The 21,598-nt window shown below is 58.4% G+C and overlaps 1 protein-coding gene across 1 annotated transcript; it reads right to left on the reverse strand.

Moving 5' to 3' along the window:
- Positions 1–913: 913 nt before the first annotated feature.
- Positions 914–12,223, reverse strand: PROM2 (prominin 2). The gene is made up of 22 exons (XM_035001017.1): positions 11,780–12,223; positions 11,565–11,685; positions 11,223–11,286; positions 10,872–10,961; positions 10,397–10,596; positions 9,985–10,059; positions 9,126–9,189; positions 8,726–8,885; positions 8,284–8,436; positions 7,198–7,321; positions 6,984–7,075; positions 6,784–6,868; positions 5,867–6,013; positions 5,285–5,356; positions 4,376–4,468; positions 4,187–4,240; positions 3,791–3,871; positions 3,497–3,565; positions 2,668–2,757; positions 2,386–2,492; positions 1,956–2,030; positions 914–1,748 (listed from the first exon to the last, which is right to left on the reverse strand). The coding sequence occupies exons 1-21, from the start codon at positions 12,094–12,096 to the stop codon at positions 1,967–1,969; spliced, it is 2,322 nt and encodes a 773-aa protein (XP_034856908.1). The 5' UTR covers positions 12,097–12,223; the 3' UTR covers positions 914–1,748; positions 1,956–1,966.
- Positions 12,224–21,598: the final 9,375 nt, after the last annotated feature.

Consider the following 21,598-nt stretch of genomic DNA (forward strand, 5'->3'; position numbering starts at 1 on the left):
AGTTGTGCCTCATTCAAGGATGCCTGCTTGGAGGGTGCTTGCAACAGTGACCATAGGTTGTGTACCCACCATCCTAATTTCTGGTAGTAGATCTGTTGCTGGCTTGTAAGATGCAATTCAACATAAACACCCCCTGAAACTCAGCAGACTACAATCTTAAAGGGCTTTGCACCTCTGAACAGGGACCCGTCTCCCTCCTCCTTTGTACCTGCCAAGACCCAGCTCGGCCCATGGCCCAGAGCGGTCACGGCCAAAAAAAAAAAAAAGCAGCATCTGAGCATTTGTTTTGTGCCAGGCTCCTGCCAAGAGTTTTCCATGCATTGTCACATTTTTCATAGCCCTAGGAGGCGGTCATGACTATTTTCTCCGATTTAGAAGTGGAGACACTGAGGTCTAGGGAACACAGAGAACATGTTCAAGGGGTCCTAGCTACCAAGCATTAAAGCCAGGATGTGCAGCCAGGTCTGCCTGCTCCCAGAGTGGGTCCCACTCCCCATCTGCTGATTGCTGGGGTAATCCTGGATGTCTACAGTCAGAGGAAGTCTTGGATTTTCCTCTCCAAAAAAACTCATTAAACACCAACTGCATAGAGGGCCCTAGCCTGAGCTGGTGTCAGACATCCAAGGCCAAGGCTTAGGAAGTGATAACACTTTAATGGATCTGAGGTTTTGTCCATCTCTTCTCTCTCCTTCTCCTTTTCCCTGTTTCTGGGACTCAGCATCCAGCATGCAGAGAAGACACAGGATGGACTAGGCCTCATGCATAGGATAGAAAGAGTAATGGCCACAGTACAAAATCCAGTTGTGGCCACCAGGTCTCTCCTGGGAAAGCTGGGTGGGGGTTGTCAAAGAGGCTACCTTCTGGGGAGCTGGGGGTGACCCCCCCCCCCCCCCCCCCCGCCCGTGTCCCCGGTCCCCTCCTAGGGGGGCAGTGCTCAGAGAGGAGCTGCAGGACAAAGCACTATTTCCAACCCAGGGTGCAGGCAAGGGGCTCAACCTTCAGACAGGCCTCCCTCAACCCAGAAATGGTTGAGGGTGGCCAGAAATCCAGGCCAGGGCCTGTGGAGGGTCCAGGTGTCTGGGCAGTGGAGGGCTCGAGGGCCATGAGGCAGAGAGCCCTAGCGTCCCCTGGCCTGCTTGATGGCTTTACCTGATTAGCTTAGTTGGGCAGGAGGGGTCCCTGGGTGCCAGCAAGGTAGTGGGATAAGGTAGAAAGGGGACAAAGCAGGGAAAAAGGTTTCCCTGGCAGGGAGGATGTAAGGGCTGGGGCAGAGTGGAGTTGGATAGGCGGGCAGGTCAGATGATGAAAAGGGGCAGGAGCTTGGTAAGGAGCGGGGGGAGGTGTGGCAGGGGATGGGACAGATGGTGACAGAATGGGGTTGGGCAGGGCCTCTGTCTCACCCACGGGGCTGAGGAAGGGGTTCCAATAGATGGAGAACAGGCTCCCGCTGGTGCTAATATGTTGCAGCGAGGAGGATAAGGGATCGATATCTGGAAGAATCTATTGGCTCCTGTAGCCCAACAAAAGTTAAATGTGCTTCTGAGAATGAAAAAAGGGGTTCATGAGCAGCAAGGAGAGGGGGAAGAAATAGGCAAAATGGGGTCAGGTAACTGGAGTTGAAGGACAATCCAGGCCTGATGCCAGTCTGGGCTCTGAGCAAGGGCAACAGAAGTCCTCTGGTCCAGGGCAAATCAAAGGAGGAGGAAGGCAGGCAGCCCCAGGCATCACCTTGCAGCCAGCAAATACCCCTGTTATGGATTAAGAACCAAAGGTGAGGGAGAAGGTGGGGAAGGCAGGGCTCAGGCTGAGTGGGCCAGATCCAACACTCAGGCCCCACCAAGTCCCAGAACTTTCCTGCCCTCCTGGGCCCTAGAGACCCCAGATCCCAAACCCATCCCTTCCCTTCCTATGCCCCACTCCCGGCACCAAGGAACGAAGCGGGTGGGGAAACTTACCCACTGGGGCCCTACAGCTTCAGGGAGGTGACCCGGGGGATGTGGAAGAGCTGAGTCTCCTCCGAGCTGGTGGAACTGTGATGTCGCAAAAAGAAAGTGAGTGAGCCCCCAGACACAGACCCTCAGCCCCGACACAGGGACAAGCCCAGAGCCCGATTTTCCCACCGTAGAAGCTCTCCAGGGGTAGGAAGAGTTCCAAAAAGCTGTGCCTGGAGGGGATGTGTTGCAACAAGCAGGTTATGGGGCAGACATACGAAAGAACTTCCTGGCCCTGGAGTTGCTCAGAGCGTGTGACTCTTCAGAGCTAGGCATGAGCCTCCTCTGCCGGGGAGGCCTCTGGAGGGAGTGTGGCAGGGGATCAGTACCCAGCGACTAGAAGGACTCCTTCCTGGACCCCAGCTGTCCCCCTCAGTCCTGGCAGCCTCTTCACCTGAGGCGTTTCCAAATGGGATGAAAGTATTTGGAGGTCTTGACAGCAAAGATGATGCTGGGGATCAGGAAGAAGGTGCACCATGCCAGGCAGAACCAGAAGGCGTTCTAGAACAGAGGGTGTGAGGTCAGCTCGCTGTGGCTAGGCAGTGACTTCTTCCCAGCCCCAGTCTTCCCACTGAGTCAGCGAGGGGCACGGGGAAGCATTCTTGGGGCTGAGGGGAAGGTCTGGTGTACAGGCCTGGAGGAAGTCCACGAGCCCTGAGGAGCTGGAGGCACTCACCCAGGGGTCGGCCATCATGTCACACAGGACCACACGGCCATTGTCCAGGGCTCCGGAGAGAGGTTGGCAGGTGGCAATGTGCTGAGTCACCTGCAGTGTGGACACAAGGCAGGCACATGCAGAGACGCTCAGACGCACGGGTGCACACCCCACATTCGGAGAAAGAGGGTGCCAGGGACACAGAGAGGTCTGGGGACACAGTTGGGGGAGCCACTGCACAGCTGTACGCAGACACGTGGACGCAGGGACACGGAGACGAAGACACACCGACACAGGCTCATCGCTCTGCTGCTGCCTCTTCCATCCCATTTGCCAGCCTGGATTAAGCCCCTCCTGTGTGCCCAGGACTGTTCTTTAAGTTCACACCCTCGGTGGAGAGGCCCCACGGGTGGTGTGCACGCACATGCCTATGCCCCCCATACACATGCACACGCACACGCACACTCGGGGTTCAGCAAGACCACACCCGCCCAGTGTGCGTGCCAGACAGCTTGCAGAGGCCGTGGTCAGCACAGGCCTGCAGGAGGCGATGCGCTTGGAGAGCTGGGCAAAGGGTCCGCATGAGGAAGGGCACAGGGGCAAGGTTCTAGAGAGCCACGGCTGGCCCAGCTCACACTCAGGCCTCAGAGAAGGGCTGCGGCAGAGGCTGAGTGAGCAGAGCCCCACCAGGAAGCAGGGGTGCAGATGCCAGACGCAGAGTTTGGGTTCAATGCTGAAGGCCTAGGGCACCCCCAGGGGCTTTAGGGGACAGAGGAGGGATGCAAGAGTGTGGAAAGCCGATGCCGCCAGGAGCCTGCTTGAGGCCGGGAGGGCCTGGACCCCCACTCACCTCCTCTCTTACCCAGGCCACGTACTGGGAGAAGTAACCCACCTCCCGGGTCAGGAAACACTCACTTTCCTGCAGGAGAGAGAGGAGCCCACGGCTGGTAGGTGTCCCAGGAACCAGCCCCCACCGCCCCCCATGCCCGGCACCAGCAGGACAGGCCGAGCTGGCTTTCCTGGGAGCCACAGTGAGGGGACAGGGTGGAGGAGAAGCCTGGGTAGACGCTCCATGTGCTTTAGCACCTCAGTCCATCTCTGACTATGTGGCAGCCCCCCTGCCCCTGTCCCATGTCCCACTCACATTCCTCAAGATACTGGTGGCCCAGGTAGGCAGCTCTCCTTTTAGGTAAGCGACCTTGTCCAAGACACCAGAGGTCTCCATCTGGGGGAAAGGAGAAAGGCTTGATTCAGCGCCCTGCTCAGTCAGGAGCAGCCATGCATTCACTCACCCATTCCTTAATTCAACATCTCACGCACACATACTCACCTTGGGTTGGGGGTGTTAGGCCCTAAGACACAGAGGCCAAAGACAGTGGTCTTTAAGGATCTGCCCACCCACCCCCATTTCTTCCCACCCCCTATCCTCAACCTCCAGGGGGACTCAGCAGAGCAGATGAGATCCCAAGCCAGCAGGGCCCTTCCTTTTCCCTCTCTTGCCCACCTGCTCCACCCGACCCTCCCCATCCCTAGCAGCCACCTGGAGATTCGGGGCTGAGGATGCCAGGGCCCTGACAGTGAGGTTGAGATTGGCCTGTGGAGGAGAGAGTAGGGCTGGTTAAGGGAAGGGATGCATAGAGAAGAAAGTTTCCCGCCCCTCCCTCCTCTTTTAGCCCTCCCTGCCTCTCCTCTTCCCCGGGTTCCAGGCTCCCTGGGCCTCCAAACTTACCACAAGGCTCTGCTGGGGGAGGACCTTCTCCTGATAGAGGTTTTTGAGCCCTTGGGCCTCCTCCTGCAGCTGCTTCCCCAGCACAGAACTGCCCTGAGGGGAGACAGAGATGAGAATGGTACTCTGCCAGGGACAGGACAGCCTCTGCCAACATATGCTTTACCCAACTGTTCAGTCAGACATACTGAGAAGATGTGGAAAGTGCTGGGCTCAGAGGCAGAAAACCGAGGCCTCCTTAAGCTCCTGGGCCTGATCCAGGTTTAGAGGCACTGAGCCCAAGTTCTAGGTCTACCACTAGCTTACTAGGTGCCTCTACGCCAGCCACACTGAGTTTGTCTGAGGTGCAGTGGTATCTCCTAAAACAGGAATACTCCTCATTCTACCCACCTGAGTGCTTAGTGTGGAGTCATGTCTCAAAGAGCACTTTTTAAGCTCTAAATATTTATAAATACAAAATGCTATTTTTTTCTAGTAGTTTAAGCTTCTTGAAGATAACTATCATGACATCTAGTCCATAGCACTGTCCTTACACCTGCCCCAACAGACTCCATGAGCAGTGTGCACTTAGAAATGCTTGCCCCACATTATGACGTCAGACTAGTCACTTCATCTGATCTGAGGTGGAGGATAATCCACTTTACAGATGAAGAAACCGAGGCCCAGAGATGCTGAATGACCTGCCCATGGCCACACAGCCCATTGGAGGTAGAGCTTAAGTCAGAATTGATACTGTAAAACTCTGAAGCCCGCCCCAGGGACCCAGAGCCTCAGCGCTCACTGGTGGGAACCTCATAATCCCCTGCCTTTGTCTTCGTGTCCCTCCCCAGTCTAAGCCGTCCCACCCTCTCCCACCTCCCAGGCCTCTCTCTGAGTCCTGCCTGCCCAGTGGGGTCTCTGGCCCCTTCTCACTTGGGTCCGGGCCAATTCTTCCAGCTCCTGGGCCAGCTTCTCCATGTTGGTGTTCACCACGGGCTTCTGGATCTGGAGACAGACAGGAGAGGCCAACAGGGAATGCACGCTGGCTCCCCCAGCCCTCAAATTCCCAATCTATTCAGAAGTACCCCGCACCAGCTAAGTCTATCGTGACACACGGCTCACAGTGGGTTTGACCTGAAACTGTGAAATAGATCAGGAATTTTCTATTAGGATAGAAAAACAAACAAACAATGAGACGCCTTTTGTGTAACCCAATGAGGAGACCACCTCCCACCAGCATTCGCCACAGCAGTGGGTTCAGGACCATGAACAGCGACACGTGCTGTTGGGTGGGAGCCCGTTCATTCCTGCCCAGCCCAGATGGGGGCACCGGGACAGGCAGGAGGCGCATGGTGTGCGGACACCCCCAACAGGAAGAGACCCCCCCCCCCGGGACATGTAGAAAAGTGGAGGGAATGGGGAGGGCTGTGATGACATAACATACCACCCCTCGGCCCAGCTCCTCTGCAAGCCCCTCTGTCTGCCATGGTCTGGCCTGAGGTGCTCCCTGCTGACCTGAACGAGGAAGCCGGAATAGTGGATTTTCTCAAGCCCACTGCTCTGCAGGGCTTCCAGGTCCCGGTGGGCGGCTGGGCTCAGCAGGTCCAGATTCTTCATGTCTACTTTGAGGTTCCGCAACTCCTGCTGCAGCTTGGCAGTGTACTGAGCGGGGGCGGGGGGCCAGGGTGAGGGCATGCCCAGTTGCTGAGCCAGGACCCCAGAGCTGCTCTCCTAGGTGAGGAGTCACCAGGCCCTCAGGGCCCTCCTTCTGCATATCCAGGACCCCCACCTTGGAAACTTCCAGCCCCAGACAGTTTCCCAGGAGGTCTCTGCTTCTCACCTGCCCCCACTCCAACCCAGCCCCACCAAGACCTAGCTCTCCACTAGCACCTTTCTGGCTAGTGGACAGCAACACAGACCTTCCCTGGCCACTCACTATAAAAGAGCTTCCCTGGCCCACCCTTACGGCTGTGGGAGCTCAGCGGAGGGCCTCTGGTGAGCCCTCCTCCAGGGACTCCCAACATCCTCACCATTGTTTTCACTGTCACACCCCATCCCCAACCACCCCACCACCGACCACAGCATTCCAACCAATGCCTGTCCTCAGTAAGGACACGCACACCCTAGCCCTGTCACTCACGGTCACCAGCCCTTCCTGCTACAGCCTCAACTGTGTTCAGGTCTTCTTGGAGCAGTGCTGGGAGCTGTGCCTCCAGGCGTTCATCCATCCTCCCACACACCCTAGAAACCATCCTGGGCTCCCGCCCTGGGCCAGGCCCTGAGCTTGCACCTGAGGCCTCTGCCCCCTGAGGTACCTCCATCACTCTCGCAGACTTCTCGGGGTCAATAAGATGGTCCCACCACAGAGGCAAGGCCAGAGGAGGGGGGCTCTGCAGGAGGGATCTCCACAGCCTTCCAGAAGTTTCCCTTACCTGGCTGATATTCAGGTGCTTCTCCAGATCATAGGAGTCATTGAGCTGCAGGATGCTCCAGAGCGCGGCCCCTTCCCTGCATTGCCTGGGGAGGAATAATGGACTTCGAAGATGGGAGAGAAGGACAGCAGGTGGGGGCTGACATCCGCTACCTCAGCTCCTCCCCACACCCTGTCCCCCAGCAGAGGCTTCCCACTCACTGATAGGCCAGGAGGATGCTGATGTTCTTCTTCAGGCCAAGAAGCTGAGACAAGTTCATGGATGGGGGCAAGTTCCCTGGGGTGTCTGCAAACTGGAAGTGGGGCAAAGAGAAAAGGGCCCTGAGCAGGCTGAGGGCAAGGCCACCCCAGGTTCCCCTAGAGCCTGGTCCCCTCCCCCTCCCTCTGGGCCCTAGAGCAGGGCAGGCAGGGTCACCTTGTAGAGCTCTTTGCTTTCCCAGCTCTGACACACTAGAGTCTGCACATTGCCGCCCACCAGGAAGGTGGCAAAGACAAGGAGGATGAGGGGTGCAGCGAAGAGGAAGCTGAAGCCCACACCTCTGGGGAAGGCAGAGGGATGGGGTTGAGGTCGGAGACAGGAGGCTGGCTACCCTGGACCACACACCCTCTGTCCCACCACATGGGGGGGGGGCGGCCAGTATGGTCAGTGAGTCAGCCCCAGGGCAGAGCCCTTTGAGGACTCAGCCTCCTAAGGCCAGGAGGGAGAAGTCAGAACGGCTGGCTGCCCCCCGTCCCCTGCCCCCCACTCCCACCTATCACTGACGCCTGGCTGGCCCTGGCAGCCTACAGGAGAGAGTAGCTGCTTTGCTCGAAGACACAGGACAGCCTGCCTCTGAGCCGAGGGCACATGGAGATGACCGGCTCCAGAGCTCAGCCCTCAACAGAGCCCCCTGGCGCAGTAGGGGCCGCAACTTAGAGGGGCTGAATGGGACCAGTGCTGCTGACCTGTAGGGCTTCTCTGTGGGACAGGCACAGCCCCAAGCCAGGGTTTGAGGCTTGGAGAATAGAACAAGGACTAGATTTCAGCCTCCACTCACCCCTTTGTTCAGGCACCATTATGCACAACTGAATGTGGCGTCCCCGGCCTTAGAAAACATCTAGTCCAGAGATGGCAAACAGATTCTACCTCTGGTGCCATCCCCTGTTGGTAGTGCTATCTAGATGCTGGGTTAAGAAGGATTCTGAGGCTACGTCCGGCTCAGTGGGAAAGAGTGCCCATCAGTTACTATAATTGCCACTGGTATGGATGGGGGAGGTGCTTCTTATTTGCCATTCCTGCTCTAGTCCAACCCTTTTACACAGATGAGGACGTGGAGGCCCAGATGGGTTAGTAATTGGCCCAGAGTCACCCAGTGAGTCAGTGCCAGAGCCAGAAGCAGAGCTCAGCCTCTTGATTCTCAGGACTTGCTCCTGTAGCCACACTAGGAGCTGTCCATGGGCATGAGAGAAATCCGGCCGGCCTGGTGGGAGAGACCCTTCTCCTGCCCCCAGCCCATCTTACATCAGGAGGAAGCGGGCTCCAGCCTCGCCCTTGGCTTCCGAGCGGCTGGGGTCCTCCCTGGCAGACAGTCCCCAGATGCCCAGGTTGAGGCCCAACAGGTTACAGACCACCACAAGCAGGACTGCGGAGCACAACACGCAGCCCAAAATCCACCTGCCACAGAGAGGGTGCAGTGTCACCAAGAAGGGAGACACCAGGATGGGCTGGCATAGGACCTATGGCTAGGTGGGGGCCCACTGCTCCCCCGTTGCCTCCCCAGGCTCAGGTCCCAAGGGTACATAGCCAAGGTGGAGACGGAGGCCCAAGGAGTAAGGGGTCTTGGCTGAAATGGAGGCAGATGCTCAATATAGCCAGGGGTTGATGAGGGCTGGAAATCGGGGCCCAGCGTGCCTGAGAGGCTGGGCTGCCTATCCCATCCCCAAGCCCATGGGTTCCCGAGCACCTGTATTTCTCGTATCTCTGCACCTCCTTCAGGTAGGGGCGGCTACTCTGTTCCACCTCCTTCAGCGCCTGGCTCCAGCGAGAGGCTGCCTCCCAGCCTGGGAACTTTTCCGCCAGTGTCTTCAGCCCTTCAGGCTTCTGGGCCACCACCTTCTTCACCTCTGCCCCAAGCAGCAGAGACTCATGGGAGGGGGAAGTCTCCCAGAAGCCCAGGGAGGAGACGGATGGGCCAGAAGAAGTTCTGGGACCCCCAGAGAGGGCCCACTAAAGAGACCAGGCCCAGATGGAGGACAGCCTGCACCCTCTCCCCATCGCCCCTACTGCCCCACCCCCTCTCCATGAGCCTCTCTGGTGGGAGCAGCATGCTCAGCAGCCAACCCGGCCCCTGAACAGGGCCTCACCTTTGACCACGTTGGCCGTCTGCAAGGCCACCAGGAGCGGGAGGGCATTGAAGGTGCTGTTCTCCTGCCGGAACAAAAGGCAGCTGTGCGTCCTGCTTCGCACCCATGGTCCCAGCTTGAGGGGCCCCTGACAGCACCAGGCCCGGCGGGGAGGGCATCCCACTCAGCGCTCCCAGCTCAGGAAATCAGGAAACAGGCCTCCCTTTGTTCTCTTGGTGGATGGCCTCTTCTCTGCTCCCTCAGCCCAGCCTGACTCGGCTCCCCAAAACATTGCTCCTGGAAGACCCCTCATTTCTCTCCCCACCCCTCTCGCTGAGACTGTGGCAGCCTCTGGCCATCCTCTTCTCTTTCATCCATCCTGCATGTGACGCCAGGCCTCGCTCCCTAAAGTCCAGCTCCAACCTACTCCAGCCTCAGCTGCTGTTCCCTTCTTCCTGGGACCTTCAGCTCCAGCCACCCAGGACAGGTGACTCACCATTTCCCCAACTCTGGAATTTTCCAGGCCCTGGGTCACAGGTACTGACTCATGGGCACCCTCCCCCACAGCCCAGCTGCCCCGAGGGCTGCACCTTCAGGGCTCGGCTTGTGTCCTGGCTCCCTGGCCACCCCAGCCCCCACCACCTCAAGGGGCCCAGCTCTTCCTTCTGAGTTCCAGGCCTGCCTCCCCCACCAGACTGCGTGCACTCGAGAACCAGCATCATGAGCCTCTAGCCCAGGGAGCCCTGTGGTAGGGAAGGCCCTGATTTGACCCAAGTCTTAGGTTCAACTGGGTTCCCACCCCCAAAGGGAGAAGATGAGGCCCCCTCACTTGTGAGCTGCCAGGTGGTGGGGAAGTCAGGTAGAATGGGCATGCACTCACCTCCTGGACCATACTGGAGAAGTTGGCCTCTGGGACACCCTTCAGCCGATGCAGGACATCGTCCACAGGGGATACCTGAAATGGGGGCGGTGGTATGACAAAGTCCATGGAGAGGCCTAAGGGGGAACCCTGAGGGAGGATGGGAGGAACCCTCATTGTCCTCACATGCAAAACGGGGCCCACCTCCCGAGGTGGCAAGGAGAACTCAAGGAGCTAAGATACAGGAAGCCCACAGCACAGCACGTGGCCCAGGAAAGCTCTCGCCAGGCTGCCGGATGACTAGCATTAACCCTTGCTGTGTGGAGAGGGGAGGAGCTGTTCGAGGGAAGGGAGCTGGAATCTGCCTCAGGAAACACCCAGGACTCCCGGGGCGGCGGGCAGAGCAGCGCCCTTCCCTTTGGGGGGCCCTCACCTGGTGGAAGTCAGCTCCCAGCTCCAGGGCACGGGCTCGGCTCTGGGCCTCGGTGCAGCCCTGGCAGCCGGACTCCTGCAGCAGGGCGAGGAGGCGCTCGCGGTGCTCCCGGACGGCTGGCTCCAGGTCCTGCTGTCCCTTCCGCAGCTCCACCAACGTAGTGTTTAGGGCTTGCAGGTGATCCAAAGAGACCTGCAGGGCTGAGAGACCCCCTTCTGGACCTGGCAATCTCAGAGGCCTTGTGGGAGATAGAACACCTCCCCCTCCCCCCAACCCAAGGGATGCGGGTCATGAACCTCTGTAGGTTCATAATGGTGACTGCCCTAGGGCATGTTAAGCCAGGTTGGGGATCCTAGGATAAAGCCACGAGCAAGTCAGGGGAGGGGCTCGCTGAGGCAGCATAAGAAATCCCGGGCTGGGTGAAGGTGGGGCCTGCCCCCATGCGACGCCCACCCAGGACACTGGGCCCACTCACCCTGGCCCAGGCTGCTCACTGAGGCCAGCACTTCATACACGGTGCTCTTGAGCTGCGTGTGGATGGTGCTCCCAATGCTCATGCCGACACCTGGAGAGCACAGGGTGGTCTGCAGGGCCGGCCCCCAGGGGCCTAGGGGCCTTCTTCACCCATCCAGCCAGCCTCCCCAGGCCCTTCACTGGTCCTGCAGCAACAGGGACTACTGTGCTCCCCGGCTGGGCCCCGTCCCTGCCTCTTCAAGGGTGCGCCCAGGGGGAGCCCAGGATAAGGGGATGAGAGGGGTCTCCCAAGGCCGGCCAGAGCAGGGGGATCCGGGGGCCGGCCAGTCTGTCAGCCGGCTGCATCGCTCACCATCCAGTTCCTCCAAGACTCGCTTCTGAGGAAGGGAGAACTGCTGTGCCACGGCCTGCAGCTCCTAGGCAAACAGCGTCAGGAGGCTGCTCTCCCCTGCCACCCGACAGCCCCCTCTCGTCCCTTCCCCAGCTCTCTCCCGGGACGCCACGCGCAGCTGGGTGGTCATCCTAAAGATGCCCTGGGTGCATTTATGTATTACAGCAACTCTCCAGCAGGAGGCAGTCAGGCGTGCGTTGAAGGGGGAACCCTTTCTAACTCGCAGGTCCTGCCCTCTTCTGTCCTGCCTGGGGCTGGCGCTCACGCAGGCTCACGGGGGATGAGGGGTTGCTCGCCACTTACCTGGGGGACATCGGAGACCAGGCCCCGGAGGCTGAGCAGAATCTCAGGCACGGCCTCAACACTGCGGCCCACCTGCTCATGTGTGTGCTGGCTGGTGACAAGGGCGCAGATCACACCAATCCTGCAGGGACGTGGAGGAGGCAGGGGCTTGCTGGACGCCCACGGGCACCGCGGGCCTCAGCCCCCGCCTCCCGCCTGGCCTGAGCGCCCCTCACAGTAGCACGAGGGTGGTGAGCAGCAGGAAGGCCGCGAGGGTGCCTCGCTCCCAGGCGACGGCCTTGTGCTCCGTCTTCACTCGGCCCCCGCAGCGCCGGCAGCAGCGGCAGCAACAGAAACACAGCCCGGCGATGGGCACCGCCAGCAGGTAGAGGCCAGCGATCACAGCACACACCACGTAGCCGGCCTCATACCGCACCACCTGGGCGAGGCAGCAGGCGTGAGGGGCCGTCCTGACCTCGCACGGCCTCCTGCCGGCGCCACAGGGGAACCAGAAGGGGAGGGAATGCATACACGGCGGGCACCTCGCACACATCTCCCTGAACCCACGCAAGGTGCACGGGGTCCTTGTTGTTATTTACCAGCCTGTAAACGAGGAAGCCGAAGTCCACGTTTGCTCCCTGCAAAACCCCGGGGCCAGTTAATGGCAGAGCTGTAGTCTGAAATCAGGTCTGCCAAGTGCAGCGCTGATGGAAGGGGGGAAGGGATGGCCGGGACCCCACGATGGGGGAGCTGAGCTGAGGAGGCCTTTCTACTTCGCCCCTCATGCTCACCCTTGAACTCCCCCCCACCCCCCGGCACCGCCCCAAGGACTCACCTCATCCACCTTCACGGAGGCAGGCTCATTCAGCAAGGTCTTTACCAGCTCTAGGGAAAGAGTCAGGCCAGGGAGGGGGGCTGTTGAGGACAGCACCTGCCTGCCCCTGTGTGCACCCCCACTGCCCGGGGGGGGGGGGGAGGAGGGAATCTCTGGAAGGGCTCTTCCCACCACCATGGCACCCTCCGAGAAGCCCTGTGCCATCATGCCCAGGCCTCAGTGCCACCACAGGAGGGAGAGGCTGAGAGGAGGCCTGGCCCACCCCTCCTCCTGGACCCTACAGCGAGGCCCCGCACTGGAGAAGCCGCCTGCCTGGTTAGAAGCAGAGAAGAGGCCTGGCCCAGCAGCCCTTTCCCTCAAGAGGCAGGGGACAGGCTGGGAGGGACAGGGCTGTAGCCCCTCCTGGCCCTCCCAACCCCTAGCACCACTAGACCCAGGGAAAAATCTCAGCCTGGTCTTTGAGAACTTCTAATGTAAGTTCTTCCACTTGAGGGCAGAGAAACTGAGGTTCAGAGAGGAAAAAGAGCTTGCCCAAGGTCACGCAGGAAGGTCTCTCCAGGTGATGCCCCTGGGCCCAGGGGGCTTCTGGGAAGGAAGCCGGGGTGGGGGGTGGGGAAGGCCGGGGACCCTGCCCTCCGGATGCCTGCTGACAGGGCGGGGGAGCCCCGCCGCGGAGTGGGGACCCCCTAGCTCCGAGGCCCACCCCAGGGAGGGGCGCACTCACCGGCGGGGAAGGGGTTGAGCTGCACCACGGAGAGGAAGCGGCGCACCGTGCCGTACAGGGGGCTCAGGGCTCCCCGCGGGCGGACGCGAGGGGCCAGCCAATGGCCCCTGGCCGCCGGGGCGAACGCCAGGCGCTCTGCGCCGCCAAGGGACACGCAGTCCGCGGCCCCCGCCCCCGGCAGGCTCAGCCCCAGCCCCAGCCCCAGCCCCAGCCCCAGCCCCAGCAGGGGCGCCAGGAGGCCGGGCGCGCGCGTCATGGGGTGGGCCGGAGGGCTGCGGGGCAGGCCGGACGGGGCTCAGGCGGCCGGGGGTGCGGACAGAGCGCGGGGCAGGCCGGGCATCCTTCACCAGCCTGCGTCCCCGCGGCTCTCAAAACCGGCCCGACAGGTTTGGGCTCCTGAGCTACCTGGGCGCCCGCCCGCGGTGCTGGAAGGGCAGGGGCGGAGGCCTGGGGTAATGGGGCAGGGCCTGGCGGGGACCCGCCTTCAGCGGCCTGGGGTGCGAGTCCGGGCTTCCTCTCCCCTCCCCAGATCCTCCTGGGAGGGCCGCCTCCGAGCTGGGTAGGGGAGACACCTCAGTGGCTCTGGATTGTTTAGGTGGCCCAATTTCAAATATTGTATTCCATACCCAGACCCACCAGCCCAATGTGCGGCTGGGAAAACAGCCACCCAGTGCAGCCCTGGCCCAAAGGGTGGCAGGCGGCACAGACCCAGGAACCAGGCTCCTCCACCAGCTTCCCCTGAGGCCCGTTCTGTCCCTCGGGTCCTGCCTGCACCTGTCGCCGATCCAATCTGGAGCAGAGAGGCCACCAGGCTTTGCCCAGAGTGGCTCTCAGAAAAGCCCCTGGGACAGGCACAATCCTTTGGGAGGGCGAGTGCCTGCAAAGGTGTGCCCTTTGGCCCAGCAATGCCCCATCCAGTCATCAGCTGAAGGAAATAATCAAGGATAGGGCCAGAGATGTGTCTACACAGGTCTCTGCTTTGTCAATGGCTGTGTGCCCGACACCCAGAGGGTGCCTGAAGCTGAACAGGTTGTGAGGAAATATTGCTAAACGGTTGGGGGATGTTTCTGGCAGCATGATTCATGATACAAAACTATCCTGAGGGCCACCACTACCAAGGAAATGGTGAAATGAGCATTTCACAGGACACACAGGGCGGTCAGTAAAGAAAATGATGTGGAAATGGCTCTTTTGACTTGAAAGATACAATGCTTTAAGGGCCAACAGCTGCTTACGGCACAGCACGTGGACTGAAGGTATAAAATACTGACCGTCTCTGGGTAGAATCGTGGCCATTTTCAATGCTTCCCTGCTCACCTGTACTTGCTAATTTCTGTGAAATAAACGTGTGTTACTTGTGTTCACAGAAGTAGCAGAAGTTTGTGAGTTTCCATGGCAGCTCCATTCTCCCGCGGGAGCCCTGGAGGGAGGGGCTGGATCTGTGAACCCCGAGGCTCTGCCCCGGGTTGGCAGGGGTGAGGGAGGGGCACCGGGATTCCGGGCTGCTCATGGGGGGTGGGGTGAGCCATAAAGAAGTAACTTGAATTTGAGTAAGGGCTGAGCCTGTGGCAGAATCCTTACCCTTCCTATGGCTGCCCTCAAAGGTCCTTCTGAGCCGGGACAAGAGCACAGTGAGAGAAGGAATAACCCAGTTAATAACGGGGTGCAGACAGGAAACAGAACCTCATCAAAGGGTGACTCAGAGATGAGGATCAGGGCTGCAATGAGGAATGGGCTGGGGTTGCTGGCTCCTCGGGTCCAGAGAGGGTCCAGGACCAGCACTGCCCCTGGAGGCCCAACCCCAGACCGTGGAAGGGGGCCCCTGACCACTCTGCCCCAAGAATATGCAGCACAGCTAAAGGCAGGCTGTGCCCACCCCTCACTCTCCCCCTTCCATTGCCCAGATCCCAGTACCTGCGCTAAGGACACCATGGCGCCTGGAAGCTGCCAAGGGGAAGGGCTGGCCTCTCAGCTCTCCCTCCTATAGCCTGAGCTGTTAGGAAGAACTACCCCTCCCCCGGTGAGCACTGCCTAACGTCAGTCCTGCCCCAGAAATAGCCCTTTCCTAGCTTGCTGTAATCCACCTGTGGTGCAGTATAGTCCACTTCGGGTTTTTTGGTATTCCCTGACTCAGCGAGGTGGCAGGGGAGCTTAGGCCTCAGTTTCCCAGGAGGTGGGAAACGCTTGAGGCTGTGGGAAAGGAGCAGCCCTGCCCCCACCCCATGCAGCCTCCCACTCTTTCTCTCTTCCCGACTATTGTAATTAAGCCATGAGTTGCTACTGCTATTGTTTTCATAAGTGTCTATAATAAAAGCACTGTACTTTGAAGGTAAGATTTCCCCAAGAAGAAACAAAACATACCAAGCTCTTTTTTTGCCCGAAGGGGCAGGAGGGTCGATAAAGATACTGAATTTGCCTGTTTGACAGGTGGACAAAGTGAGGTTCCGGAGGAGAGACTTTCCCGAGTCAGCGAGGAGGCCAGGAATCTCCTTCCTGAGCAGGAGCCTCATGGAACAATCTATCATCACACCGGCCGGTCAGCCCCAGACTCGTCCCCCTCCCCCAGCCCCACCTGGCCAGCCCTGGGCACCAGGCAGGTGCCATGAACCTGCTGCTATAATTGGATTCCTTGGAGGCAGGGCAGCAGAGCAAGTGGCTGTGTTGGGACTGGGTGGGCTGGGCCGGTTCGGCAGCAGGGATGCTGGGCTTCTGGAAGGGGGGAAAGGGGTTCAAGGGTCATCCTGTTCCATCCCCTCCTTTTAGTCACACCTTTCTGCACAGCTGCATGTCCCCTTCTTCCTGCGACCCCCTGGGACCCTCTGCCCTCCATGGAAATTCTCTGGTTGATCTGGGATAGGCTGTCCCTGGTTACCTTGGGCCTATTTCCTGGGGCCACTTTCCCACTCCTGACTCACAGTTCTCAGAAGTTTGATGGTCCCCAAACCCCACAGTCCTGAGGTCAGTGTGGGGAGTATGGAGGGGGGGACGCGGGCAAGGAGAGGGGCTCTGCCCTTCAGAAAACAGGGTGGGAGGACACCAGGTGTGGCCGCCAGCCTCCTCAGGCGCCACCTGCTGGAAACAGAGGGGAGAGCATGCCTCGCCGGTCTCAAGGAAACATCAGGCGAGCAGGCTGATTCCCCTTCTTTCTGCCTCAGGTGTCCATGCTGTGTCCCGGGAATGGGTTATAAACCAACCCAAGGGGACAGACAGTCAAGGCTGGAGCCCAACATTTTCTTAGTCAACATTCTTCTAACGGCTGTTAAGCTGCTAAAGGATCTGAAAAGTGAGAATTTATTATAGAGAAACAGGGCATTTGAGGAGTCCACGCCCGGGAGGTGGCGCTGGGTCTCAGAGCCTGGAACAGGAAACCCATCGAGTGCCCACTGCTCTGTGTCAGATGGTCTGTCGGGGCTGAGGCCTCTCCCTACTGCGCATTGGCCAGGACCCTCTGCAGACCACCTCTCTGCATCCAACAGGACAGAGAGGGCTGTCCTGCCAGTCGGAGTCTACCTGTTCTCCCAGGTCTAATGTCACCAGAGCCCACAGCACTGCGGGCCGCATTCTGAATCCTAGCGCCAAGAAACTCACAGTGCCAGTGTGAGGCGGTATCCCCCGGGCCACAGTGACAGGGTGGTGGCCGTGAGGACAGTCCTCTGAGCAGGAGGCAACATCCAGAAGATGGGGGCCACAGTCGTGGGAGCAGAACCTTGTTCTAAGAAGCCACCAAACACGTATGCCACCTAATGTGTATCATTCTGAAAGGCTTTTGGGTAAGAATTCCACGAGAATGGAAGAAGGTGTAACTTTGTGGGAATATTTTGGAGAATTTCCACCACCCCATACCCCAAGCCACAAAACCATCCCTGACCCTTCGTCCCTCGTTCTTGCATCCAGCTGCATCCTTCCAATGCCACCTCTTGAGCATTTCTCCAGAATGGATCATTGAAAATGTAGATCAGACCATGTGACTCTTTGGCTTCAAACCCTCCAGTGGCTCCTTCTCCAGCCTCAGGATGAAAGTGAATTCCTTAATTTGTCTCCCCAAGCACCACCAGAGCCCTCAGCCCCCCTGGTGGTGCCCACAGGGCTCTGCTCTCATCTCATACCTGCTCTGTCCTGTCCCTGCCCACATGGTCCCCTGCTGTATCCCATCCTCTGCTTTCACCCCATTTTTGTTCATCCTTCAAGACTTGGCTCAACGGTCATCCTCTCTGGAGGCTCCCAGATCCCTCCCCCAGGTTCAGGTGCGGGTCCCTTGAGGCTGGTCCATATTTCCGGGTCATGAGTCTGCCTCTCCAACATAGAAGTTGTATTTTATTCACCCTCACGTCCCCCCCGACCCCTAGCCCCAAGCACAGAACTCGGCACACAAAGTATTCCCAATAAATGTTTCCTTAGACTAGAAAGCAGATTTCAAAACGTTTGAAAATAAAACATTCTCTCTCAGCTAGAGAGTCTGCAAATGAATGCGATTCAAGAATAGATGGGAGATGGGGCGCCTGGCCGGCTCAGTCAGTAGAGCTTGTGACTTTTGATCTCAGGGTCGTGAATTCAAGCCCCATGCTGGGCATGGAGCCTACTTAAAATAAAAATTAAAAAAGAGAGATGGTAGAGTCTCCAAGCTGAAATTCTGTGCATGCGGTGGTGAGTGAAGCAGGCAATGAAGGGGTGGGGTGGGACGGGAAAGGGAGGAGGCTCTTTGGTGAGTGGCATGTCCCTGGGAACTTCTTCCTGAGCCTTGCCGAGCATTAAGGATGGGACGCAGCCCAAAGAGAGGCCACAGGAAGCACGTGGGGTCTTCAGCAAAGTGCTCTAGCGTCCCTGTGGTAACCACTGAGGCCAGGTGCAGCTTTCAACATGGCGGCCTGGGCACAGCCACAGGGGCGGCAGATATGTCGGGACAGGCAGCCTTGTCAGAAGCGGTCATAGTCAGGATGGCAGGGCCCCAGGCACATGGAGATGGCTGCGCTCTGGTCTACTAAAGGAAGCAGCCCGGTACTGAATAGATCATCCAGAGGATTCGGGTCAGATGAAGACTTCAGTCCTTCCAGCCCAGGCCCCCTGGGTAGGCTGTGCATTCTCTGCGTGGCCGGGCGAATCCCCTTGAGACCAGAGGGTCATCCTGTTCTCAAGACTTCTTGGTCTCTGTGTCAGTTAGGAGGACAGCATCTTCTGGCCTGAGCCAGACCTCTTCAAGGCTACCCAGTATCCTGTTCCTCATTACCCACAGCCTCCTGGGCTACCCCTTCTCTCCAAGGTCAAGGCCTAGGCCACAGGTGACACGGACATCTGCTCCCTCCTCCACCATGGCACTTATAGCCATGGCCCTTTGAGGAGAAGACAGAGTCTGGTTTGCAGAACCTTGGGGCGATGTGGAGCCTCGTGTGGTCCAGGAGCATCAGAGGGGCAGGCCATGCCCCCTCTAGAGCCTGACATAGAAAGCAAACGGACACATGTTGGAGATGAGCTGCTGGCCCTATTGTAAGATCTTCTGCAGTCCCGGCTCTTCCCGTCACCACATTCCCTGCGAGGGAGGGTTATTGACTTTCCTTCTTTGGAGGTGCCATGTGTCCATTTCTTCCTCCTGGTACTCATGACAGCACCGTTGACCAGACTCTCAGGAGCTCTGTCTGACCCCTGAGTCTCCTTGTGGGCATGTCCTGCCTGCCCAGATGCCCAGGAGCTCTATGGCAAATGCCTGAAGTAGAGAGAGCTTATACTGCAACTAGGAAAAAGTGGCTCCACCCTTTGTCCCCTTGAGATAGCTCTGGAAGGACATAGACTACGGCAGCAGAGGCTCATCATGACTGCAGGCCTGGAAGAGAGGAGCTCGGCCGGAAAGACAAGCCCACCCAACCACAACCAGGAGACTGCTCTGGGTCAGAATCTGTCCCTCTTGCTCAACACCGACTACACGAAACCAGGAGGCAAGGTGCGCGATCCCGATGATGGAATGAGGATTCGAAAGAATCTTGACCCACTGGAATGGCGGGCTCAAGCTTGCAGCATGAAATGGAAGCAGGAGAAATGTTATGGCCAATTCACAAACAGATTCTTAGATTCATAACTGTTTGTGGAGACAAAAAGACCATAATGGATCAGCTGACCACAAGTTAGCATGAGTCAATAATGAGGCCAGATACCTAAGATGCCTTTGTAATGCTAGATAGCCTGAGAGGTCAAAGGTCCCCCTGCAGAGGCCCAGTGGCATTGTCCTGTGCTTTTCAGCCCTGCTCTGGAGCTTGAATGCCCTCCCCAGATAGCCATGACCAGACGAGGCAGGGCCAGAGCACCAAGCCATGAGAAGCCACCCGAGTCCAGGACAGGACCACCCAATGGTCAGGAGAAGGGATAGGAAGGGCAGGGAAAAGCCCCCATTGGCTTCTGGGCTTTCATACTAAAAGGAGCCAAGGGACCTGGCCTGCCTGTCTCCTCCCACCGCTTCTCATCTGCATTCTCTGAACCTCCACAGACCTGGCCACCAAGACTGGGTCACGGCCACTGAAGGACGAGATGAGTCCAGACCCAACAGAGGGGCTCTGTTTCCCTTTCTCACGTAGCTGGTGCATTCCCCAGAATGAGGATGGGGCCGAATGTGTCCAGGATCCCCCTAGGCCATGGGAGACATAGGAACGCCTTGACACTCAGGAGGTCACAGGCACTCCTGCACGCCCCAGCAGGCCCCTCAGAATTATTCCCCCAGTAGCATTCCCCCAGGAGGCAGGACACTATCCACAGGAAGGAACTGGACAGTTGCTTTTCTGGGCCTCTTTGAAAGGGAAGGTCTTTGCTCTCCAGGTGACCTGCAATAAGGATGCTACCCTTACCCCCATTTCATTAGAGAAGGCCGAATCTCATGACAGGTGTCGTGTGGTGCATTTATCCAATGCACAAATACTGCTGTTTGAAACCCAGCTATCACAAAACATTAGGAGGGACTCCCCTAGGGGTGTGAATTACACACCAGTCTCTGCCCCTAAGACACAAGGAAGCATCATAAAACTGTGGGAGGGACTTCTGAAGGGCATACCTTGACCCTAAGAAAAGCCAGCTTTCGAGGAATGGGGACCATGGCAAAACTATTCATTCCCACAGGAGATCTTCTCTTCCTGTTAAACCTTCAGTTTGGAGAACAGGTTTTTGGGGGACTGTAAGGGAACTGTCATTTGAGACCAAATTTGCTGCTCAGCCAGTAAGAACAACAGGGCAAGAGCAGAGATGAAGACCTTCCACACCACGGGCAGTTGGGAGAGTCTTAATTCAGCTGCCCACAAAATCACCTGCAGATGCCCAGGCTGCACCCCACTAAATGTGACTCTCCAGGGGCAGGTTTCTGGTATTGGCAGATTTTGTGAGCTCCCCACGGGTTCTGATGGGCCAGGTGAACCAAAAACAACTACCATGGGCAGACCCAGCCCCCCTCCAGGAAAGCAGTCCTTATCCTGAAGGGCAGGAGCACCCCCACTTCCCGCACTCCTCAAGTTTCCTGCGGGGGCATGGAATAGGGTGTCAGGATTCCATTCCTGCCTGTGGCCATCTCCACCCCCACCTTTCCCACCCATCACAGGCAGGTGCCTCTGTTCCAGGCTTTGGAGGACCAGATCAATAGAGGTCCGGGCGGGGCGGGAAAAGGGGCAGTATGCATGAGAAAGAGGTGTGTAGGGAGAGAGCTGGGTCTCTCGGCTGTTCTCGGGGCATAAGGGGCAGGAAGCAGTGGGTCACAGGGAGAGAGCTGGGTCCCAGAAAGGCCCCAGAGGCACCTTTTGGGAAGCCTTCAGTTAGTTGTGAGTAGCTGGGATTTGGGGACTCACACCTGTCCCCAGAATGTTTGAAGATGTGGAGAACTCCCTGCCCAGGGTCTGGGCAGCCCCTGGGGTTCCCTGGGTCCCTAATGAGGCCCCAACAGAGCTCTTAGGGACAGGCTAACGAGCCGGCAGGAAAACAGAGGAGGTCAGTGACCAGAGCAGTGAGGTCCCCACCTTGCTCCAGCCGGTGCTTCCAATGTAGAGGACAGTGAGGGAAGATGACAATGGGGGCAGAGCTGTGGCACTGACATGCAGAGGGAGTCGAGCAGAGCCTCCGCAGGGAGAGAACATTGCAGCTGTGCCTTCGAAATGCACTGGCAAGGGGAGGAAGAAGTCCCAGTGAAGCAGCGAGAGAGCCCGCAGTGATGTGCAAACACACTGGGCAGCAGCGTGCTGCCTCCAGGGCGTCCATGTGGCTCGGTGCCTGCCACGTGCGGAGGGGACGGGAAGACCGCCTCCGAGGACAGGGGAACGTGGACTTCCAACCGGAGCGGAGAGCAGAGCAGTGCCTCAAACTGGGTCTCCTTTCCTTTTTTTTTTTTTTTAAAGATTTTATTTATTTATTTGAGAGAGAGAATGAGATAGAGGGAGAGAGCATGAGGGGGGGAGGGTCAGAGGGAGAAGCAGGCTCCCCGCCGAACAGAGAGCCCGATGCAGGACTCCATTCCGGGACTCCAGGATCATGACCTGA

Source organism: Mirounga leonina, unplaced genomic scaffold, assembly GCF_011800145.1.
Source record: "Mirounga leonina isolate KUSES-001 unplaced genomic scaffold, KU_Mleo_1.0 Mir_125, whole genome shotgun sequence".
Lineage (NCBI taxonomy): Eukaryota > Metazoa > Chordata > Mammalia > Carnivora > Phocidae > Mirounga > Mirounga leonina.